This window comes from Acipenser ruthenus, chromosome 1, assembly GCF_902713425.1.
Source record: "Acipenser ruthenus chromosome 1, fAciRut3.2 maternal haplotype, whole genome shotgun sequence".
Lineage (NCBI taxonomy): Eukaryota > Metazoa > Chordata > Actinopteri > Acipenseriformes > Acipenseridae > Acipenser > Acipenser ruthenus.
The window spans coordinates 33407966-33425049 of NC_081189.1; the positions used below are offsets into that span (position 1 = coordinate 33407966).

Below are 17084 nucleotides of genomic sequence, written 5' to 3' on the forward strand. Positions count from 1 at the left end.
CAAAAAAAGAAAAATAAACTTTTCATTCATCCGATGAACTCCCCCGCCTTGACAAATTAGCTTTAAGGGCAAATGTGATCATGCACGCACTAAAGAAGAAAACTGTGTTTTGTTTCACTGTTCTTTTTGCCCATATTCAGAGAAGAGGAACTAAGCAGGGGCTTCCATCATGACTCTCCAAACAGAAAAAGACCTTGCAAAACTATCCCAGACTGAGGTCCAAGTTACAGCCATGGATCTCTATACGGTGGATTGCCATACAAAATTAGCTGAATCCACTGGGGACATTTTTTGTGTTATGGAGCCCCCAAGAAGGTCGACAGGTAGACTGTTAATGCATAGTTTGGCGATGTTTGGAAGGGAATTTTGCTATGCAGTGGAAGCCGCGTTTGTTACCCCTGTACTGCTCAGTGTCGGACTCCCCAAAAGACTTTACAGCTTAGTGTGGCTTCTGAGCCCAATTCTGGGTTTCATTCTACAGCCAGTAATTGGATCTGCCAGTGATTACTGCAAATCTAATTGGGGCAGAAGAAGACCCTATATTATTACCCTGGGTATCATGATGTTGATAGGAATGACTATGTATCTTAATGGAGACGCCGTGATTTCAGGCAAGTAACTTATTTTGTAAAAGCAGTAAAAATTCAGAAAAAAAGCAAGTGAAATAAAACGTATTATATCCAGTGACATGTGAAAACGTATATAACGTCACAGATTTACAAATACTACAAGCAATGTGATGCTTCCTCTGAATTGTGCAGATGCGCTGTGACAAGGCAATTCAATTAAATTCGACTGTGGGTTAAGGCAAGAGACTACAACGAATACTTTAGTTTGGTATCAAACGTCAGTACTCATAGTAAAGTACGAGATGTACTGTATTTACAGTAAAGGTGGGCCGTAATAATAATAAAAAAATAATAAAAAAAATAAAACATTGGGGTTTTCTACAGTGCAAAATAAACTGATGTCTGATTAATAATATCAATATTGCCTGTGCTTTCATATACATTGTGAATAGTTATGTACTGTATTGTGGACTAGTTACTAACGGGATTCATGCAAAATCAGTGACATAACCTTACCAGCACAGGTGCAAATTTAGTGTTTATTTTCTTCTAATTAAACTAATTTAGTGTTTTATAATTTTTACAAACTAGCCTCATAATCCTTTTTGCCATCAATCTTGGAAATGTACAAGCAAGCTCTTAATTTATTTGCAGTCTTGGTAATCTCTGTAGACTAGCATTGCCAGTAGTCATAAATACTGTACTAGGTTGGTAAAGAAGTAGCAAATGCATGCCTATTTTAAGTTGTTAAATAGTTTTCTGTTGTGGTAGGCTGACATTGATTTCTAGGCAGAACTTTGGTTCTTTTTTTGTTTAATACAATGGGACGTGATCTCCTGTATAACTCCCTTGTGGTAGTCCTCTAGATATGGCTGCATGTATTCATTGATGTCCTCTCTGGCAAAAGCAAGCCCATTTAAGATCAACATGGATTTTCTAAACAATGCACACAGGAGAAACACATTGATGAAATACCAGTATATATAGGGACATCAGGTAAACCATGTTTCTGTACAATTATATCCAATGATGCTAATATGTCTTTTTTTTTTTCTTTAGCCATTGTAAGTGATAAAACTGTAAAGCAGACCTGGGCCATAGCGATTGTGATGTTGGGAGTGGTACTTTTTGACTTTGCAGCAGATTTTATTGATGGACCTATAAAGGCTTATCTGTTTGATGTTTGCTCGCATCAGGATAAAGAGCGGGGGCTTCATTACCATGCCCTTCTAACTGGTAAGCAGCTGTTTACTTTTTTAAACATCTAAACTGTATACCCCATCAACCGCTTTACTTTGTTCATCTTCAATTAACATTTATTAGAAGTCACACCCCTAGTAGAACCTACAATATGATTGATTTTTCTTCCTTGTGTTATTTTATTATGGATATGACTTGTAATAAGGGTTCAGTGGCTACCTGAAGAAAAAAAAAGACCATTCATTGAAATCTTTTTATACAATCTTTTTGAGTCTCCTTTTCCTTTTGTATTTATTTTTCACATGTTCAATTAATCTGATATCCTACAGTATAATGGAAATGAATACATTACATTTGTGAAGAAAAGCTGGCAGCAGATTCATTTGGAGATAGTGATTGGGAGACTTGTACAAAGGTTTCTTATCCTCTAGTTGGTCATGTGCTGGGATCATGTTTTTTTTTTTTTCCCTGCAGGGTATTCAACTCCTGATTAGTTAACTTGGATAATACTTTTGAGGGTTTCATATGGTGTTACAGTATGGCATCTACTGCAGCTCTGGGGCACTTGTGATAATAATTTTACTTCAAACGTCTTTGTTGATATTTGTGATGTGAAAATGTGACTCTGTGAATGTTGACCACAGTGACCTACTTTATTTATGGTACTGATTTCACATTAGCTGAGTTATTGAAGGCTAAATCTTGGGAATTAGTTGCAGGAATTTGATTGGGGGGAGGGGGAGAGAGAAACACGTCGCTGGATACAAATAATGGTAACGTCTGTGTTCATGGTACAGGCACCTGTGATATGTAATGTCTGGTAGATCTGCTGTCCCTGTTGTGATTTGCATACAGTATGTAAATCGCAGAATACAGAGTTTCCCGACCAGTTCTTGCACACAATGCGTTTTTGCCAGGTTAATGGTTACGTTTACTTTCACTTGTGAAGCTATTGTGATGTTTTACAGTGTTGTTACGTTGCCATCTAGCCATGTACCGTAACAAAATGTCACCATGTAATCAATCCTGTATAAAGGAATTGAAATTAGAATCGGCATATTCTTATGCGATTTTAAATATGATTTTTTTTCTTCTAATTGTTCTATTTGTGTCACTGGGATTCTTGAAATCAAGATTGGAAGTAACATACTCTTATAGAAGTTTGGGGTGCAATAACCATCAGAATGGTTTAACATTAATTTGCCATACCAAGCAGCAGTGCTTGTTATCAGTAGCAGTATTGTTGTACTAAGGGTCAGGTCACCGAGACATTTAAGATGTCCTTCTACTGTCCTGCGGTTCTTCAGAGTAGGAGAAACATGTGTAAATGGTGTAGTCCCTAATATTTGAAATCCATAGTATTATCCCTTATCAGCTTCAGTATCACATTCACTGATACCCTTATTGTGCATTTTAACCTTTCAGTTGTAATGTGTTTTTCATAAATATGTTATTTTTACAATTAGCAAACATGTTCTGTTATTGGGATCTTGCATTCATTTTTATATAGCCTATTTATTTATTTATAGTGTCTTGGTATATTGCAAGCCACTGAGTATTGTATATGGAAATCAATGTAAAATTTTAAACAAATACAAAAATAAAATATAAACATGACTATACCCAAGTACAAAACCAAGTGAAAATGCTTAGATTCATGGCTGCCATCCCGAAATTAGTATTATTTTTCTTTCGGGTCAGGTAGCAGCAATGTTGCACCTGATTTGAAAAGTCAGCGGATGAATCTATTTATTCTAACTTGAGAGGTCCTGCAAGTTACAGACAGTAGCTGCACAGACTGCTAGACTGTAGCCTGGCTGGTGTCACCTGCAACAATAAGATGAACGACTTATACAGTGTGCGTAATGGCTGTGTTTCCCCATAAACATCAATGGCAATACATTATATATATATATATATATATATAATTTTAATACAGTTTGATATTCATGAAATGTCCTAGGAGTTATTGACTTCTTAACAAGACCAAGATACTGTAAACGGTCTCAAAGCATTTGCCTTTTTCAAATGGTGTATTTGTTATAATAAGATTTTACACAGATGTCCTACCAGTATGCGATGTAACAAACTGCATGCAAATAAAACAAACCTATATCACAACAGTTTAGAGGCCATTGCATGACTTAAAACAAAAATAAATCTGGTTAAGAATTTTAATGACATGATCTAGTCCAGAAATTCTGATGCAATAAGCCATGCAGCATTGACAAACAGAAGGAATGCCTTTAAACCAAATAAAGAAAATGCCCTAAAACCAATTTAGGCCCATTTTAATGAGCTGAACAGAAGTGGATATAAATATCACTGTCGGTTTATATAATTTAATTTGTCCCTTTGTGTACCAAGGTTATGAAAACCAATAGCCTAACAGTATATGTGAGACTATTATAAAATATACTGCAGTACACCACAGTAAAAGCAAAGTGTTGTAGAACACAGTAAAAATTATATTGAAAACCTGGCAATGCACAGGCAACCAAGTCTGGTAAAGCATTGTAAAAAAAATAATAACAATAAAAAGAGCAAATTCATAGTAAATGTATGATAAACTATAAAATGTATCATGGTAATTTATTTATTTATTTTATTTTTTTTTTAAGGGGTGTTTTTTTCTGATGTGTGTGTTTTTTTTTTGTTTGTTTGTTTGTTTTTTAAAGGTATCTTTTCTGAAAGTCTTTCTAAACACTTATTACTTGACATATAGCATTTGCTATAGTCAGAATGACAAAGATTCTGGAAAATTATAGGTGTTTTTTTATGTATTTATTTTGTTTATTCTTCCCCCTTTAAGGTCTAGGCGGTGCTCTTGGATACTTTATTGGTGCTATGGACTGGGGACACACAGCCCTGGGGACTCTGCTGGGGTCGGAATATCAAGTTATCTACTTCTTTTCAGCCGTGATATTGGTGGTATTTCTGACTGTGCACCTGTTTAGCATCCCAGAAGTTCCGCTGGGGAAAGAAGACTCTCTGAATAAAAAGTCTGACACATCCTTACTTTTAAAGCCCAACGTCCACAGTAATGGTTATGGAGCTGTGGTCAAAATGCCAAATGGTAACCATGAGCCAGACATACGGCCCAGGTCTTTCTCGGCACTGAGCGAAGCCAATTCCATTACACCCAGCGTTAAACAGCCAAACCAAGAGGTAACTTGTTTTGTATTAACATTTCATATACATTAATGGGAGTTTTGTTTTCCAAAAATGTTTGGGTTTGTTACTTCTTGACTATGAAATCTGCTTGGTCAAATATGTTAATGTCTGTTTCATGCAGTATTTAAGTATTCACCAGAGCCTATTAGAAGCAATGTGGTGAAGCACTGTTGGGTAACACACATTAAAGGAAGGGGACCCTTTTTGACTGCTGCAGTACTGGTTAAGTCTCTTTCATTAATCAGTCAGTAATTGAATGAAAATTAGTTTTTCAAACATGAAAAATAATGGACTTCCTGGAGTACAAGATAGGTTTCAGGTCATTATTTTACTAGGTCTGCATTCTTTAATGCAGAGTTTTGCAATGCTGTAGTGATGTAAAATGAGCCTTTGTATGTTCTCTGGACCCTGGCATGCTTGTTGTATAATTAATAAAGACAGACAGCCATGTTAATAATACAAAATAAGTTTGGAGAACTGTTGGGCTAAACCTCCTTTCTTTCTACAGAGTAGCTCAAAGTAGTACTGTATGGTGATCTTATTCACTTCAATTTCTGCTAATATAATCAAACAGGATCTCACATGTTGGGTTGAACGTCATTAAACAGAACACAAGGCTGCTCAGCTGAGTCCACGGGTGTATTCTGGGAAATAGGCACCCATCCCAACTACTGAATTGAACTGCGTTCAGTCATTGAATCAACTTAACTAAGTGCTGGGCTGTGCTTTTGTTTATGCTGCTAGATTCTGGTATAGTTCTGACTCTCAATCTATAAGTGGGTTACTAAGTGCTTCATAACCACCTGGATTGTATGAAATGAATTGTCGTGGTTTTTGTAAAGCATTAGTGTAGCTTTTTTCTGTTATATTAAAGAAAATGGGTTATTAAGATTTCTTAATCAGTGTGTGTGTTTATTAACTGACAGTGTTGAGTATTGAGACAGATTATCAACTTGGGTGGGGCGTCTATTTCCTATTTTACAACCAAGGCTAAACGTTTAACCGAAAAATGTCCTGTTTGACTGGGAAATATGCATAGACTGCATATGCATATTCTGATAGCCTTTCACATACCATCGTACATCTGATAAGTTCAGGCAAAGGGAAGATTTCATATAGACTGTGTTGGCAGCATCAGGGATGACAGAGTGACTGAAATGGAATGGATTGTCGCACACAGGTGAAACAGGTGAAATTACCCGAACCTGTACAAGTACATTCCAGGCTAATCGAAAGGATTTGCAGTCTAGCTGTTAATTAAAGTGGTGCCCAAAAAGTGAAAACCCCATGATGGTCAATTCCATTTCATATTTTCTGTTGTAGAGGGCACCTGCTTTATCTGCTTCTTGAAGTGTGTCTCTTATTGTTTGCCAGGTTCAGAGGCGGATGACCCTGAAGTCCCTTATGACAGCTGTGTTAAGTATGCCTGCTCACTATCGCTGTCTCTGTGTCAGTCACCTCATTGGATGGACCGCCTTTCTCTGCAATATGCTCTTCTTTACTGATTTTATGGGCCAGGTAATGCAACTGTTGCTATTTTTAATTGATAAAAGAATAACTAAAAAAAATGAATTGATTAAACTCATTGTGTGATTTATTTATTAAATCAATTTTATGTATGTTTTAACATTTCAGATAGTGTATAAAGGAGACCCTTATGCTGAACATAATTCAACAGCGTACCAAACCTACGAAAGGGGGGTAGAGATTGGATGTTGGGGCATGTGCATCAATGCTATTTCTTCTGCCTTGTACTCATGTAAGTAATGTCTTTTATTCAGCATCATAGTTTAACCTTCACTGGAGGGGAGGATGGGGGAGTTAGATCCAATACACATTTACCCTAATGTGTGTGTCTTTCACAGAGGGAACCTAAGAAGTGCACAAGGCGAGCACTAGCCTCGTTAAGTTACCCTCTTTTACACTGGTTGGGATTAACATCCCCTAAACTAACCTACTGTTGTTGCTCCCGAAGTCCCGGCCTCCCAGGGTCTTTACGACAGTCCTGGCTGGGCAGAGCCTTCACAAGCACCGTGTTGCAGTTAAAGGGTTCCGTAGTATTTATCCTGCGGCGAGGACACACTCCTCCTCGATGTAAACAAAAGCACCTGTCTGTAGCATGGCACTGCAGTAGCCTTGAGCTGTGCTCAGGCTCCCCAGGCTCGCCCCCCAGCCAATCTGGACCTGATCAATTGGTTGCCTAGCAACACGTCTCCTGTTCTGCGGCCCAGCTGCACACATCCAAGCAGGAACCAGCAACCGAGTCCTCCCTGTCACAGCCCTATATTTAGATATTAAGGTGGTTTTAGAAAATGAAGGTTACATTTTTTATTCTGCAGCTAGAAAATGGAGGGGATTAAAGGAAAGGCAATTGGCACACTGCTGAATACGGTTAGCCACATTTTAACATTTAAAAAATACCTTAATGTATTGTAGATATCCTTAAATAATTTTGGGATATCTGAAATTGTATTTAAGATTAACAATAAAGTGGAAGTGATCTTGAGATGCAGTATGTGAAATGCATTTTTAAGAGATCTCGGTTGGAAAGCCGTATGTATACTTTTCTTAAGCCAAAGTTTAATTTAGAGATATATGAAAATGCATTTAAAAAAATGTTAAAATAAACGAAGTAATTTTGAGATCTGGAAATGTATTACAGATATCTAAATGTATTTTAAGATACCTGAAATGCAGTTGAGAGATCTCCTAAATAATCTTTGGGCTTCCCATACTTGAAAGCAGTTAGAGAGTTATAACTACTGACCAAGAACAACTACACTCAGACTCTCGGATCTGTGATAACATTCTAGTATAACCTACAGGCTCAGCTTTTTTTCACTCTGTCAAAAAAAGCTAGTATACTGTGAAACACAGTCAATGTTCTCTGATAAAGTTGTAAATCTTTGTCAAACTGTTTTTATAAGCATGTTATGCTTCTTATTTGTCTCCATGCTATAATCAGTTAATGTGTAAGGTTTAGCAATTATATAAAACAATTTATAGGGAGGAGTGCCATTAATAAACCCTCAAGCTATCACTCTAGGTGGCTTTCTTATACACCACAATGTATTCACTCTTAGTCTATACAATTGTGAAAGTGAGTTCACCTGTGTACACCATTTCATGAAGTGAATCCCCGTCATTATCTCCTGTCATTGGAGGCTGTTTTTTTTCTTCTGTATTTCATTGTTAACAAAGCAAAACTGTGTACTAGTATGAGCTATGGATACAAATTATTTCTTCTAAACTTTTTTCTTTTTTAAAAGAGTAGCTACATTCCTAATTATTCAAACTTTTGCTGTAAACATTGTTTACAACTGGCAAAGTATTATGTCAATCAAATTTGGTCGACATGGCAGCCAGTGAAAACTGTAAATAATGAGGCGAAACCAATGACTGAACAGGAATTCACTTTCTTAAAAACAATTGGCTATACTACGTGTGGTTTTATTTAGTGTACTGGATGGTGGCATTCTGTTATGTGCTGTATGAATTATAATAGAACGGACCAGTCAACCGAACACCCCACTTTTAGCCAGAAGTATGCAGTCACTCAACCATGCTGTACAATGCAACCAGGTCATGAAGGCAAAATTACTATACCAACAATTGTATCCATACAAAGGTTAGGTAGATTTCAAAGCAAGTACTGTCAATTTTACTCGAACATGTTCATTTTTAACAAAGCGGTTGAATGACTGAGCAAGCTTCATGTATTTGTTCAAAATAAAAACAAGCACTATGTTAACCCAGGTTTCCTGGATGTTTAAATCTGTGTTTTTGTTAGTTACAATTTCAGTGGTACGTTAAATGAAGCACTTTTTCCATGTGTAGCACTGTCCAAGTTTTAAAGCCTTTCAAATCATAGCAATATTGCATTACTGTGCTGTATCTTTGTATTATTCGCCAGATTAAAGCTGTAGATAGCAGGTGTACACATTTATTAAAACCACTGAAAACTCATTCAGAGTTACAGATATTTTAGACTTACGAACAGCATCCTTTCCCAAGGGGTGTATGTATGTGTGTTACGGCTGCCAAGCGATTTAAAAAAAAAAAATCCTGATTTTAAAAATGTAATCTCGGTTTATCTTGGTTTTAATTACATATTTAATTGCTACAATTACGGCATCCATCTCATTCAAATTTGTTTCATTACTGAAATTATTATTACTATTCATATTTATTAACATCATCCAAAAAAAACAGTGCATCATAAAAACCCTGTTTTCTTATTTCTGGATTCATATTGTTGGCCCCTTTATGGTTTTATATTTATTTACACAGTACTATAAAGAAAACTCCCATTTGTTGTTCAATTGTTTGAACCAACTGTTCAATCACAACTGAGTCAGTTTATTACTCTCCTTGCTGCAGTTCAAATTAAACTGTATATTCTTATCAGTTTCCTTTTAAAAGGGTGTTGAATAATAATTTATAACCTGAAAATGTCTAAGTAAAACAAAGCATTTGCTGAGTAACGGTTATATTGTTGTGTGTCTTACTGTGAAATGTGCATATCGATGATAACAATGTTCCCTTTAGTGCTTTGTAATAGAGTGTTCCTACGTAATTGATTTACTTGAAGAGGATTTTTTCCTACTTCTCTTCTGTTTAAAAACACCACAAAGTTACAAGGTGGGAGAAAAAACAAGGTTGGAGAAAAAAAGCAAGTGGCATATTTGGAGCCATGCTGTCCATTAGCTGCAGTTTATTTCAGACAAATATCGCATTAAGTTATTACGTTGAGTGTAAGGCCGCTAACCCACTGAGATTGTTGAGAAATGTCGCTGTTTTGAATGGTTTAAAAAAATATATATATATATATAAACTTGAACTGAAGTGGACTGCTATCATTTTCTTTTAAAGCTGTAACATAGGCATTGCTGTTTCTATATATAGATGGGAAATAAGTGTATTTATTGAAACGGATCGATAACTTGTCACACCTTTTTCCCTTTGAGTGCCGAGTTATCTGGAGTTTACTGTATTTCATGTTTTTCTGTTTAATTTGAGAAAATAAAGATCTATGAACACCAATAAGATAGCCTACGTGGCTAGAAATTTTTTTTCATTTAGTTCGTACTGGAACGGAATGAACTCAGCCATTTGGAACTTTCGGAACCAGAGCTGAAAATTCAGGTTTGGTTTGAAGCTGAACCAGAGGCGAAAAAAATCTGGATCAAATCCCTAGTCACGACAGAGGGCTATTTATTTATGTATTTTATATATATATATATATATATATATATATATATATATATATATATATATATATATATATATATAATTTTTTCTTTTACATAGCGCCTTTTCATAGTGGACTACCATCACAAAGTGCTTTACAGGATGCAGTAACAATAAGAAAAGCCATAATACTTTAAATACAGAGAAATAATACAAGCCATACAGAAAACAAAAAAAAACAGTGCATAATACATGATAGTAGCATAATACATGAAATAGTAGCAGCAACACTGCAGATATCAGGCTTAAAGAGCATGGAAAGCAAGAGAGAACAGGCGGGTCTTGAGTTAATTTAAAGCGAGCAACGGTGGGCGCATCAAACACCAAAGCTGGGAGAGAGTTCCAGAGAGTTGGAACCATGACGCTATACGAGCGTTCTCCAAGTGTGGTGCACTTTTGCTTGGGGATAACAAGCAGGCCAGAGTCAGAGGACCTCAGCTTGCGGGCAGGGACATAACAGGTCAAGTTGATGAGGTACTCGGGACCTGTGTGATGAAGGGCATTGAAGATGAGCAGGAGAGTTTTGAAAGTAATCCTGACCTTTACAGGTAGCCAGTGCAGCTGGGCAAGGGGGGTGATGTGATCATGTTTTTTTTATGTCTGGTAAGGATCCTGGCAGCAACATTCTGAACTAGCTGTAGTCGGTTTATGGTGCATGCCGGAAAACCACCATATAGAGAGTTGGATGGACTTTGGAGATGTTTTGAAGATGGTAGAAGGAAGATTTGATCACAGAGGAGATGTGGGCATCAAAGGAGAGGTTGCTGTCAAGAAGTACACCAAGGCTTTGTATTGCGTGGGAGGGCAGCAACAGACAGTTTCCGAAGTTCAGGGCAGCTATATATAGATTCTTAAGTTGAGTTTAAGATCCTATTAGGAGTTCAGATTTGCTAGTGTTCAGCTGAAGAAAATTGGCAGACATCCAGGCCTCCATGTCTTTAATGCAAGCCGAGAGCCAGACCATGGCAGAAGGTCTTCCAGGGTCGAGTTTTAAGTAGAGCTGGGTGTTGTCAGCATAGGAGTGAAACATGAGGCTGTGTTGGCGGATGAGGTGACCCAAGGGAAGCATGTATGTACTGAAGTGAAAGGGCCCAAGAACAGATCCTTGGGGCAACACCACAAGTGACTGGGTTTGCGACACTACTGCATCCAGAATTGAAAACCGACTCCATGCATCTGGATAGGTAAGAGGACAACCAGGAGTGTCAGGTTCCAGAGATCCCAGCATACTTCAGAAGAATGCCATGATCTATGGTGTCAAAAGCGGCTGTTAGGTCAAGGAGGACAAGCACAGAGGGAGCACCAGCATCAGCATTAAGCAGGAGATCATTGACAATCCGGAGCAGAGCAGTTTCAGTACTGTGATACGGCCGGAAGCCAGACTGGTTCAATCCCAGGTGGGGGGACACTGCTGCTGTACCCTTGAGCAAGGTACTTTACCTAGATTGCACCAGTAAAAACTCAACTGTATAAATGGGTAATTGTATGTAAAAAATAATGTGATATCTGTATAATGTGAAATAATGTATAATGTGATATCTTCTAACAATTGTAAGTCGCCCTGGATAAGGGTGTCTGCTAAGAAATAAATAATAATAATAATAATAATGGAGAGAGGAGAGAATGAGGAGAGGGCAGGAGGGGCAACCGGAGGAGTGTCAAGGTGGTCAAGTAGTAAACTGGGTTTGTGGTGGGAGAGCATAGAATAGATGTCAATTTTGTTACGAAAGAAAGGAGAAATCATGACGGGTAAGAGAGGAGGATGAACGGGAGATTGATCTGTCAGTGGCTGGATGTAGGATTTGGTCAATGGTCTTAAAGAGAACATTGGGTTTACCATGTCCCATAGTTATGACTTCAGAGAAGTACTTCACCCTGGCCGCGGCGAGCACACGTCTGTAGCTTGCGAGATGGTCGGTCCAGATCTTTCTGTGAACCATTAGTCCAGACGACCTCCACTTGTGCTCAAGCTTGCGGCAGGCAGATTTAAGCACTCGAAGATTGAGGGTGTACCATGGGCAGTTTCGATCATTCTTTCTTTACGGTTCTGGTTTTAAGAGGGGCAACTGTGTCGATGATATGAGTAAGGGTGGTGTTGTAGAGAGTCACCGCATCATCAACGGAGGATGTGAGAGTACCAGTTAGAGGGGATGCAGAGACACATTCCAAGAGTTTCAGAGGATTCAGCAGATTCTTGGGACAGAAGGAGATAAATGTATCCGTAGCGGAGGCGGGAGCAGGGAGATTAATACTAGCAGTGGTTAAGAAATGGTCAGAGAGAGAGAGAGAGATATCTGATATTGGAGATATCAAGGCCCCTGGTGATGAGCAGATCCAGGGTGTGTCCTCAGGTGTGAGTGGGGACGTTGATAGATTGAGAGAGTCCAAGACAGTCCGGAAGCGTGTTGAAGTCAGTCACTAGAGGGGAGGAAGGCAAGTCAACACGAATGTTGAAGTCACCTAGGAGTAGGATTTGTCAGTAGAAGTGCAGACGAGGGGGAGGAATGCTTGATAGCATAAAAAGGGGATGGAGAATCGCAATCTACTCCTTCGCATTGGTTTGTAGTGAGTAGTAGCCAGAAGGACAGGAAAAGTGTATTAAACAGAAATTGTGAGTGTTGCGTTTTGTTTGTTTGCAATTGTCTCGTCTTGTCTTCTACATTACCAGACAGTTAACACAGTTCCGGAGCTGTCGCCAGGGGCCAACACGAAACAGGACAACACTGCACCTTTGTCACAAATATAAACTATATCACCCACCACGAGCACTACTGCATGCACCCAGGACTGGTGACCGTGTTTGTATTATTGTGGGAAGGATATTTGTTTATTATTTGGGACTGCCTCTTCTTGTTATATACCCTGTGCTGTACACATTGGAAATACAATAAAAACATTTCTAAAAACTGGACTACAGTTCTCTCTGTCTGCTTCTTTCACGCACTGCATCACACCTGCACCTGTCTACAATAAACCACTTTGCCACAGGCCTCTAGTAGCCATTGGGAGGGATTTGGGAAAGATCCTCACTCCACCTGCCCTCGCTCTAACTGCCACATCTCAGACTGCCCGTGGACGTGTGGCCCTTAGACAGCTGGCACTTAGAATGGCTGTATGCTTAACACACGTTTCTAATCAGCCTCCCAATTCATAAGAACATAAGAAAGTTTACAAATGAGAGGAGGCCATTCGGCCCATCTTGCTCGTTTGGTTGTTAGTAGCTTATTGATCCCAGAATCTCATCAAGCAGCTTCTTGAAGGATCCCAGGGTGTCAGCTTCAACAACATTACAGGGGAGTTGGTTCCAGGCCCTCACAGTTCTCTGTGTAAAAAAAGTACCTCCTATTTTCTGTTCTGAATGCACCTTTTATCTAATCTCCATTTGTGACCCCTGGTCCTTGTTTCTTTTTTCAGGTCGAAAAAGTCCCTTGGGTCGACATTGTCAATACCTTTTAGAATTCTGAATGCTTGAATCAGATTACCTCGTAGTCTTCTTTGTACAAGACTCAATAGATTCAATTCTTTAAGCCTGTCTGCATATGACTTGCCTTTTAAACCCGGAATAGTTCTGGTCGCTCTTCTTTGCACTCTTCTAGAGCAGCAGTACCCTTTTTGTAACGCGGTGTCCAGAACTGAATACAATATTCTAGATGAGGTCTTACTAATGCATTGTAAAGTTTTAACATTACTTCCCTTGATTTAAATTCAACACTTTTCACAATATATCCGAGCATCTTGTTGGCCTTTCTTATAGCTTCCCCACATTGTCTAGATGAAGACATTTCTGAGTCAACATAAACTCCTACCTTACACTTTTCTCTCTTAAATGTCATTTGCCATGTGTCTGCCCAGTTCTGAATGCTGTCTAGATCATTTTGAATGAGCTTTGCTGCTGCAACAGTTTTTGCCACTCCTCCTATTTTTGTGTCGTCTGCAAATTTAACAAGTCTGCTTACTATACCAAAAATGTGTATCTAGCAAATGGAAGTGCAGAACAAGTATTGTGTTAGCTACAACCCCTTCAATTATTTTTTTTTATAGGCTTGAAATTTCCATTTAACATAAAGGTTAATACCTATATTTATATTTTTCTATTTTTGAAGATGTTGTGGAAGTGAAAAAAGTGAAAAAAGCACAGACTGTACCATTTGCAAGGGACACATTTGAGAGAAGACTGCTTCTTTAATTGTGAACCCCTAAGCCTATGAATCGGATTGCATTTTTGGCTTTTGATGTTGCAGAGAATTTGCTAACAAACATGACTTCTGATGCCTTTTTATGTTATGACACAGTAAACGACCGTGCTAGGAGCTACAACATATTTTAAGTGCTATTTTCTTTTAATGGTTCTTTTCAGATATCCAGCAGTTACTTTTACCCTACATAGGATTAAAAGGACTCTACTTCACTGGCTACTTCCTCTTTGGCCTGGGAACTGGTTTGATTGGACTCTTCCCCAATGTGTACTCTACTCTGACTCTGTGCACTGTTTTTGGTGTGATGTCCAGCACTCTCTATACCATACCCTATAATTTGATATCCGAGTATCACCAAGAGGCCGAGGTAAGTAGGTCAGAAAATTAGTGTCTGGCAGATAGGATCTCCAGTAAAGCAGGCTGCAAGCCAGGTAAAGGCAATTGATTGAAAAAGTAGAATTCCATATTGGACTAACAGCACCCAGAACCACTCGGATTAAATATATAGTAAGGTAAATACAAAAAAGTAAATATATCTGAAACAGTGTTCCAGATATAAGCAAAAATGTGTGACAAAGACAGATGGATGAACAGACAGACAGATACCTCAATATATCTCCAGAATTTGGTACTCTTAACAACATATGCAAAGTAATGTTTATCCCAAGAGACAAGACATTTGGATCACAGATCTCCAGATTTATACAAACAGCAAACATGTAGGAGAGCTACAGATTGACAGGTGTATAGACAGACAGAATCTGATACCCCCTCTAACTTATGCTAAATGTCATGAAACTTGTTTTCAAGTTTATTAAGATGCGCGGTTCTCCAGATTTACGGAAGAATGTGTGAAGTGTTACGTACAGATGGATAATGGCTCCACTAAATCCACTTCGTAGGGGATTTCACCCCTAGTGAGGGATAATAACATTTGAAGCCACTTGCTCTTTAAAACAGGGAAAAGACACTCCTCATATAATAGCTATGCTACCAGGACACATTAAGTGTCCTTAGAGATCATTCCTCAACTTCCTTTCAGATTTTATCATATTACCAGTCACTATTGCTCCTTTATTATCCCCTGGGGGGATGCATATCCACAGGATTATGAGTATGTACATAGATCACACTTTCATTTTTGCATATACAGTATCTATAGAACCATTTGAACTTAAACATGGTAAGGATATTCTTACTAAGAGTATAAGAATATCAATATAGGGCCTGGCCATCCATATGTACATATTACAGGTCACAGTTTTTTTTATACAGCTTTGGTGGTTCCTGATATACTTGTTCTTATTGCACTTTATTCAAAACTGTCTTTATGGATCATTACATGTATTCATAGATATAATCTTATCTGGGTTATTACTTTGTGTATAATTAACATGACTTAGTAGGATTATGATTATATATATATATAATGTTACAGTTGTAGCATTGTTTTATAAGAATTATCTTAGTTATTTGAGAAGACAAATTGTTGTAATTCCTAGGAATCTACATCTTATGTCCCCAAACTAATATTTAGGACAACAGGAAGTCAAGATTATGCCATGCTACTTTCTATTGTATCCAGTTGGAAAATTAGGAAAGAATAATTCCAGACCATTTTTTATTATTATTATTTTGGAAAACAAGGTTTAGCAGTCTGCTCTCCTAGTAAAACTCTTTGTTGATCTAATTGTTTTCCAATAAATACATACATTTTAACTATATATATATATATATATATATATATATATATATATATATATATATATATATATAATATACAGTATATAACATTTTCCATTAACACCATGTTGGTCTTTTTTTTCGTTTTCAGGCCCGGTAGGAAATTTGGGGACTCGGTACAGAATTGTTTAATGTTCTGATTTGCTGTGAATCATGTCTTCAGAAAGCTATTAAAGGCTATTCAGTTTATTTTAAAGCATTTTGAATGTGTAATATAATCTGGACCCTGTGGCTGGGGTCAAAATAGGGAGAATGAAAATGGTGGTGCCACAGACAAGACGCAGTGGCAAAGTCACAAAATTGTGACACTTGACCTTGCAAACAGACTGTTAAATTATTGTATTTTTAGTGGCCCCAGTACAGTTTCCCCCTCCCCCCTCTCGTCGGCACTGCCCATTTTGATGTGCCTAAAGCGCTCCTTTTTTCTATCAGTTGCAGAGAATGCAGGAGGGGAAGCCATTGGAGGACAACAGGGGCAAAGGCATAGACTGTGCTGCCCTTACCTGTATGGTCCAGTTGGCTCAGATCATTGTGGGAGCAGGACTGGGAGCACTGGTGAACCTGGCTGGCAGTGTGGTGGTTATTGTGATCTGTGCCTCTGCCGTGTCCTTGATAGGCTGTCTCTTTGTTGCTCTCTTTGTCAGATATGTGAAATATAAATAAACATTTTTGTATTTCCTGCAATGATCAATGTGTTGTCTGTCATCTGTTACCACTGATATCACGGCAGTAACTTTTCACAAAACAACCTGGTAAAAAGTCGGATAAAATCAAGATCCAGAGCCTGTGTTAAAAGCAGTTAAAACTCAAGTTTCTAAGTACTGTGAAGGTCAAATCCAGGACCTCAACACCAGTTGAGTGATTTATTTAAACATTGAGCCCTGAATCCAGTGTAAAGGCAAAGGTCAGTTTTAATAATATATCACTAGAAAGAAATATCTTGGTTGCAGGA

General features: G+C 38.0%; 1 protein-coding gene across 1 annotated transcript; it reads left to right on the plus strand.

The window, feature by feature from the left end:
- Positions 1-16823, plus strand: LOC117409172 (membrane-associated transporter protein). Its single transcript, XM_034014799.3, has 7 exons — positions 1-611; positions 1629-1805; positions 4582-4937; positions 6318-6461; positions 6579-6702; positions 14551-14756; positions 16565-16823. Exons 1-7 carry the CDS (start codon positions 170-172, stop codon positions 16793-16795), a joined length of 1680 nt encoding a protein of 559 aa, XP_033870690.3. The 5' UTR covers positions 1-169; the 3' UTR covers positions 16796-16823.
- Positions 16824-17084: the final 261 nt, after the last annotated feature.